This window comes from Phoenix dactylifera, chromosome 3 (assembly GCF_009389715.1).
Source record: "Phoenix dactylifera cultivar Barhee BC4 chromosome 3, palm_55x_up_171113_PBpolish2nd_filt_p, whole genome shotgun sequence".
Lineage (NCBI taxonomy): Eukaryota > Viridiplantae > Streptophyta > Magnoliopsida > Arecales > Arecaceae > Phoenix > Phoenix dactylifera.
In genome coordinates this window covers 20464755-20472971 of record NC_052394.1, presented here as the reverse complement: position 1 = coordinate 20472971, position 8217 = coordinate 20464755, and the positions used below count along the sequence as shown (strand labels likewise).

Here is an 8217-nt window from a genome sequence, read left to right as displayed (position 1 = left end):
TGTTATTTGGTCTTCTCTATCAGTTGAGAACGAAACACCTGCTATATCTTCTCTATAGTAAGTAAGAAGAGAACTAGGAAATTTTCACTTGAACACAAAGGAAAAGTAAATATCTTATGAAATAGTTTCGGAATGAGCAACATGATGCCACTGTAATGAGTCGGCCTTATAAAGGGTCATGTCTTTGTTGAGAGATGGAAATCAACACCTTCTCTGTCCTTTAAGTATCCCTCTTTATTACATATAACACAATCTAGTAAAGTGGAACCTGTTGTGGTTAGCATGTTTCAAAATCCCGAACCTGGATAATTATAATGTAGATGGATCTCCCTCTTTTACTCTCAAAAAACGACACTTACCTGTTTTTTTTTTTTTCGAACCATGCTGATTTCTATTTTCTATCTCATTCTTCTTCTTGCCATAAAGCAGGTCACCATGTATTCCTTTCTTAGGATATATTAGCAGGATTATTCTTGAAGAAAATTATGAAACCGTGGGTTCCCGCTGATCCATTAGCTTCGAAAGGTCAATTTTCTAATTTTTAATAAACTGGGTGGGCTTTGCCCTCCCCTTTCATTAAAAAAAATCAAAGTGTCAATTTTTAAATAGTAAAACATAAAATTTGCTTAAAAGAAAAGCATATATCCATATTATTCTGTAATTTCTACGAAATATTTGCCTTCATTTTCTTTCTTAGATTTTTTATTCTAGGATTTGAAAAAAAAATAACACATCTTCCTTGAGCTTGGGCTGATTATGTGCCAATTTCTACTCTGTTATGAAAAGTCAAACAAAAGTTGACCTTGGACATCTAAAGCAAGAAAATATAGATGGTCACCATGTATGGAGTCGTCATCAGGCAAAAGTTTTTATTAATTTTGTTAAACAACTTTAGCTCTAGTGCATAATATGCTAGCTAATTACCTTAAAAAAATAATATACTAGTTAAGAACTCCAACATGCAAGCTTTTTTTTTTCAAAAGAAAGATTCAGAATGGAAGCTTACTTTAGGCAACTTGATATAAGCTACTTCTAGAAGATCGTAACATTGGATTTGGCAGAGAATGGTACTAATGTTGAAGGCAAAGAAAGAAGTGCCCATATATGCACTTGATACATCTGACAAACAACTTATCAATTTTATAATGAATTATTCTACTCATGTTTCACATACAAACATGGAGTGAACAGGTTGACTACGATTCTTTGGATCTGAACTCTTATGGCCACTTGCGGATCCTCAGCTGTAGTTGCCTACTGGTGGTCCTTATGTATGGAATTTAGACAAGATTGAGCACCAACTTCTATTAAATGCTGCAACAGAAAATTCAAAACTTGTTGAGACTAGAACAAAATCAACTCACTCTTGCAAATTCCCTACATTTACCAAGGTGACTGCTTTGATTACTCTTTCGACCTAGGCCCCAGAATGACACTTGGTCATATATGTACTTGTCATGTTATGAACTGCTTTCAGCCTAGTGTCCACACTCAAAATGTAGTCAAGGACTTAAAGTCATCTTTCTGCAGAAATGCAGATATTGGTTAATTCATGTAAACTTCTTTTGGTGGTGAAAAGTCCTATCAAAATAATCAACTGTCCAACCAAAAAAATAGTAAACCTTATATATCCTAGAAGTTCAAATCTTTTCCTAAACTTACTAGCACTAAGATTACTAATCATGAAAAACATTAGTCAAATTTAGAGTAGGTGCTACGTCCAACACAGCGTACGGGTTTTTGACTATCAGAAATATCAAGGGAATGCCTTCTTTTTGCCTGATCGAGCAGATAATACATAGCTCGAGTCATGCAGTGACCTCTTAATTCCATGGTGTTTAGGGTAGTTTTCAGCATTCATATTTCAACTATCTGGTAGTCTGTTGTAGGTTCATTGGTGCAACCACCAATGTCCAATATCTTCTACAATTTTGATGATGGGTTAGGATCTGAAAAAAAAGTCGACTGTCCACACAAAGAATCCATCATTCAATAAGTTCAAGAAATGAATAGCTTCTTCAGTATTAGTTCATTAACAGATGGGTGACATGAACTTCCATGCAACAACAATAAGGATGGGAAATTATTCGGAAAATTGATTTCTCATGCTACCTTAACATGACTATCCAAAAGCTTATTTTGTGATCGAGGAAAAGCATCTTTAAACTCATCCAAGAGTTGCACTGAAGATCTTCAAACTCATCTAAGAGTTGCATTCGAAAAGTAGGTAAGACCAACTGGAGCTTTTGGGTGAGCCACCACCACAAGTATATAAAGTTCACAATACGACGTGCATTTTTTGTATAATTCTATTGGACTTACCTTGTTGAACTGTAAGAAGAATTAATAGTTTCTCGAAAAATACATTTTTAGGTATGTAATGTTTTTTGCTCTAAGTTCATGGTGAAAGATTAATTAGTAAGATCAGTTACATAATCAACTTCCTCTAAAAGAAGAAGAGGTTCTGTTTCAACTACTGTCTTAAGTGGAATCAGATGCAAGAAGCTTCCAAATTGCACTTGATGATATCGAACTGAAATGTGTTAAGCACGATGTGCATGATGACGTTATATTTGTCGATTAATGTAACCACTAGGGAAGAGTCTCCTAATCTCATTCATGAAATGCCGAGGCCTTCTTTCCTGGTCTAAACTGATGCAACTTGTGTTTGAGTTTTGTCGTTCGTGAAACAAGACTAATTTCTCATTTAGTGTTCATCATACCTGCCAAAACTACGTGAGAACGATCGCAGGATCTCGGTAAACAGATGTAGCCTTTCTGATAAAGTAGCATAACGTTTTTCTATGTGCAACAAACCTGAAAGGATAACCATGGATGCGAGAGTTTGATGAGGAATCCTAACAATTTTCCTAAATTTTTCACAGTGGTGATATTGTCCATCACATGACAAGTCTAAACACTCTTTGTTTAGAGAAAGTCAGCGTTGGACTCAATAGTGGCATCAAGTGTAGATTCATAATAAATCATCTGCATTAAATTCGTATCCTAAGTAAGAGCATAATTTCCTATTAGGAAAAGAGATGTTAGCATCCTAAACTGAGTGCAAAGAGGATTTCTTAAAATCAGCAAATGTGGAAAGAGCATATAATACTCAATTGTAGAAGTCAAATGTTGATAGAAAGTTCTTGACTTGATCAAATGCATTTTTTTATACTCATTAGCGTGAGATACGAGTTTCTCCTGATAAGTATATCGAGTATTCCCTTGCTTATGCAATCTGTTAGGGGAAAAATATAAGTCGTCACGACTGCGAGACCCTCCGACCTGGAGGCGCCGAGCATACCCTCCGACCTGGAGGCGCCGAGCATACCCCCCTGACCCGGAAGCGCCTGAGCAGCCCTACTGACCCAGAGACGCCGGACTCGCGCTGTGGTCACATCCCCCCGTAGCGCGACCGAAAAACCACGCTTTGCTTTCGTCAACAATCAAAGCGTATGGCTCCTGCAGGCACTCAGCTTACTCAACAATTAAAGCGTATGGCTTCTGTTGTCTACGGACATCAAGCCTCTTACAGAAAACCTGCTTGGCTATGAATGATGGTATGACTCCATGATGACTTGAGAGCTTCGGCCTAATCTCCTACAGTAACGGCATTGATTCACACGATCGAGCATTGATTTCTACTGCATGCCCAATCGTACTACAGACCGTTTGCCCCGTCACATCACAGGTAACCCAGCCCTCTCTATAAAAGGGGAACTTTCCCATTTTAGAGAGGGAGGAAGGAGGAAAAACTCTGAACATTGACTACTCCCGTTCATACACTTGCCCCCTCTAACTTAAGCATCGGAGCGCCGGCGCCGGAAACCCCGGCCACCGGCTTCTTACAGGTTTTCCAGAGGACGTCGCGCGCCAGCCAGACCGCCGTTCGTCGAGTCTCGCCAGAGCTCCCCCTTCCTCAGCCGACGGTCGCCCCCAGATCCAAATTCCAGCAACACAAGCCATCCCCTATCCAAAATAATCATCCATAATTTCTCTGAAGCAGGAAAAGAATGTGTGGTCTGAAACTAACCAGCCAGTTGTAGCTAAAAACATCGGTGAACTATAATCCACCGATGTCTTATATTAGTTTACTCTGTGTCTCTTTCATCATTCGCTGTATGTATTCCTGAATCCACTAAGTATCCTGGAATCATCCAACTGAACCATGAATTAATTAGTTTCACATAATAAACCACGAGCAGTGCATGCAGCCCTAGCAAGAATTGTTCTCCTACAAGGTTGGTATAGGGTACTCATAAAACTAGCTCAGATTTTCATTTTTAATGGAAAAATAATTAGATTTTTAAGCATGGCTTCTAACCTGAACCATATTTATCCAAGTAAACTGGTGTGGTCTAAGTTCAGAAATCAAGACTGAAACCTTTTCTTCTTATTTTCCTTCTCCTTTTCTTTTTATCCGAGGAGAAGACTGAAAAACTTTTCCCTTCCGGTGTTAGTCCTGCTTCAAACAAGTTGCAACCCTGTCTTAGAATAACAAATGATGAACCAAGGACCAGGCCTAGAATAATTTTTGGTGGTGAATGGTTATATGGTCAATTCACTGCAAAGTTTCAGAAAGATACAGAGGGAGGGTTGAAAAACTGGGTGGCGTGAGAAGATTTGGCTGCAAACAAAGCTAACACGGTGGGATAATCAAAAGCTTCCCTGCCAAATTGCTGTCCAACTCGTGAGCCATCCTCTTCATTAAAAATCGAAAAAGGAAAACAAAAGGATGAGGATAGAAGAGAAGACAGGGAAAGGAAGGCAGAAAGGCTTCTAAAAAAACTAAAAACCATATCAACTTGGCATTTCTTTATACCACAAGTTGAAGTAATTAAAGGTCAAGTTGCATAGCCATCTAGAAGCTGATTCCACATCACCAGAAAAAGATATTTCAATTGCAACAAGCACCAACATGTGCTTAACTTACAGGGGCACCCATAATATTTCCATTATAGTGCCTAAATCTGAAAAGTTCCATTTCAGAAACAGAAGCGAGCCATGGTACTGGCAGATTGAGAAGTAAACAAGTAAATTAAAAAGAATTCATCTGCCATTGCACCCTTTTGAACTATGAGCGGGGGGATGGTTATGGATCAGCCACTAATGTACCAAGAAATATTGTTTTTAGCCCCCCATCATGCATCAATATTCAAGAATTTATGGTACATGGCAATTGACACAGCAAGCATCATGTCATAATTAATGACATGGTTAATTAGTCAGTATCAAGAAAATTAATGAAGGTGACTAGGACGAAGTCATGTTGCAGATGTGATATATAATCTTTGGCTATGACCTAATGTATTATTATATTAGTCAATTCCTAGAGATTCTTGCCTCATAGATATTTGGGGCTAAATTGAAATAAGAAGAATGTCAAAAGATGAATTATTTTAAAGGATTCTCTGCACATCACCCGCTTACTAGAAGTTATCAATATTTTCTGTTCTCTATTACTCAAAAAAAAAATCTCTCTTAAAAAAAAAATCCTAAAAATTGATTCACTTCCACAGTGATATTTAATCAAAAGAAATCATGATGCTATTTACCTTGCATGGTGTTTTCAAGCAAGCATAGCTCAGCGCAACCACTGGAATAGGCCCCACATTCAATCTGGACGGTGGCATTCCACCATATTTCTCAAAAGCAAGAGAGAAGGAAAAAAAAAAGAAGAGGAAAATAAAGGTGGTACTCTAGGCAAAGAAATGACAACCATGGAGGCAGCTTGCATCAAGGAAAGGCATGTCGAACTCAAAGAAAACAAGACCTGATCTCAATCTAAAAAGAATGGCCTCTACCATGATTAGAGGCTCCAACATCCCATATGCTTGGCCAAAGAGGCTAACCAGGTGGTGCATCAGCCTTGAATGCTACATATAAAATGGATGGACAACACAACTCATCAGAAGCAATTCATTTTTTTTGGTAGAGCATCAGAAGCAATTCATTGCCAAACCACATTGATCAAAACCAAGAGGCACATTCACTAAAGACAAACAAAAATAATAAAAGTTATGTACTCTATTAATATATAAGTAGATAGAGCATAAGAACATTTATAGGATGTATGAACAAGCTAGACTAAGAACTATGATATTATTCACAATGGGGTTTGCATCACTATAAAGCAAAAAGAAAGAAAGATGGAAGAAAAGAAAGATATAGATGAACTATATAATGCTTAGAATAGGCTTGTTCCGATGAGCTCAGCAGTACTCTTTTCTAGTCATCGCCGTTGTCGTCTCCTTCCATGCGGGTGCGGGATGGCGGAAAGCGGGGAAGAAGAAAACGACATCGAGAGGTTGGGAGATAATTACGCCGGTGCCCCTCCGTTGTTGGCCAGGTTCTCGGAGGTACGGGCCAGCGACCGGAGGTTGAGACGGACGATGGTGTCGACGAAGACGCGCGTGTCGTCCCTCGTGTTGCCGTCGGGGATGTCGACAACGTAGGACTCGACGACCACCGTGTGGTCGGCGGCGGCGGGTGGCGGCGAAGGCGCGGGGTGGAGGGTGGTGACGGAGCGGTAGTTGTTGAGGCGGTGCTCGCCGCCGATGACCCGGAAGCTGAGGACGTGGCGCTCGTCGTCGAGGATCTCGAGGCGCTCGCGGCTGGTGACCGCCGGGAGGCCAGAGACGACGCGGACCTCGCGGAGGGTGCCGACGTCGCCGTCACCGTCGAGGACGTTGCAGCTCTTGAGGAAGCGCTTGTAGACCTGGGGCTGGTCGAAGCGGCGGACCACCGACCAGACGGTGGCGACGGGGGCGGCGATGGTCTGCACCACCATCGAGCAGCATTGGTGGGGGCCCACGAAGTGCTCGTGGTGACGCGCCACCGCGTCCGGGACGTCGTGAGAGGTGCACCGCTGGGAGGAGGCGGCGCCGCTTCCCTCCGGCCGACCGCTGACGCGGTACTGCAGGGGGGAGGGCCTGGGAGCGGGGTGAGGCATCGTCGCCCCTTCCTCTCTTTCTTCCCACCGAAGGAGAAGAGATGGAGAGAGAAAGAGAGGGGTTTAGGAAGAGGATAATTTATTGCCGTGTTGGAAAAAAACTATTTATTTGATATTCTCTTTTCTTTAAAAAAAGAGAGATATTATTACTACTTTTGTTGTTATGCAACTTGTGCTCGTTTATTTCAATATGATATTTTCACTTGGAGGGTGGTTGTGGGAAACAAAGGCTGTGAGATTGGTTAGAATCTATTAAAAATTACACTGACAAAGAGCTAATTGCTTGCATCAAGATTACTTGAATACCCTTTTTTAGGTGAAAAAATATTACATTTGCATTGTTCTAGAGATAGCTCTTATAAAATATATAGAACTATGTTTTTCATTCAAGAACTATGTTCTATAAATATTTAGGAGGTTGTTGTAATCACTAAAAGTTTGGATACTTTTTCATTTTTTTTCTTGAGCACTATAATATATTAATTTTTTTTTTGTTAGATCTGATTGATTTTTTGTTTAATAGGCAAATGGCACATCATCGGGTCAAGAATGCACGGCTATATAGAATTACTATATTTAAGTATATATGAAGGTATCTATATATATATATTTATATGCATGATTTGTTGTCCATGCCATTTTCATAAAAATTGGTAGATATGTTTTTATATAACATCAGGCATTCATTATCAAAAAGATAATGAAATACTTCCAAATAGACATGCTTTTCAGGGCATGCCTAGAATAATTGTAAAATTCTGGCTTTCTATAGGTTAATTTTAAATATATATATATATATATATATATATATATATATATATATATATATATTATTAGGGAAGAAATGAGTTTAATGATGATAATCAGATGAGATTTTTTCAGACATACTGTCACAGCTATATATCTTTCTTGGTCAATAGTCAACATGCTCCTTCCATCTAGACTATAGTGTAATGGATACATGATATATATATATATATATATATATATATATATATATATATATATATATTGTCTAGTTTGAAGATTATTCTTACAAAACTTTGCGTGAATCTAAATTCTTAGAATATATCATCTCAACATTAAAAAAATAGTAATGATCAATATACCAAACGGATATATCTATGATTTGATATCCGTATCGTTTCCATGACAACCATTGGACCCATCTACAAATGATGTCACTCCATTTTTCTTATAAGGGGAATGATGTAATATGCATATGGATAGACATGCTTTTGGAAGGAGATATCAGAGTAAGTATG

General features: G+C 39.1%; 1 protein-coding gene across 1 annotated transcript; it reads right to left on the bottom strand.

The window, feature by feature from the left end:
- Nucleotides 1-6009: 6009 nt before the first annotated feature.
- LOC103714404 (abscisic acid receptor PYL4) lies at nucleotides 6010-6998 on the bottom strand. The gene has a single exon (XM_008801643.4). The coding sequence runs from the start codon at nucleotides 6950-6952 to the stop codon at nucleotides 6320-6322; it is 633 nt and encodes a 210-aa protein (XP_008799865.2). The 5' UTR covers nucleotides 6953-6998; the 3' UTR covers nucleotides 6010-6319.
- Between the last annotated feature and the right edge of the window lie 1219 nt (nucleotides 6999-8217).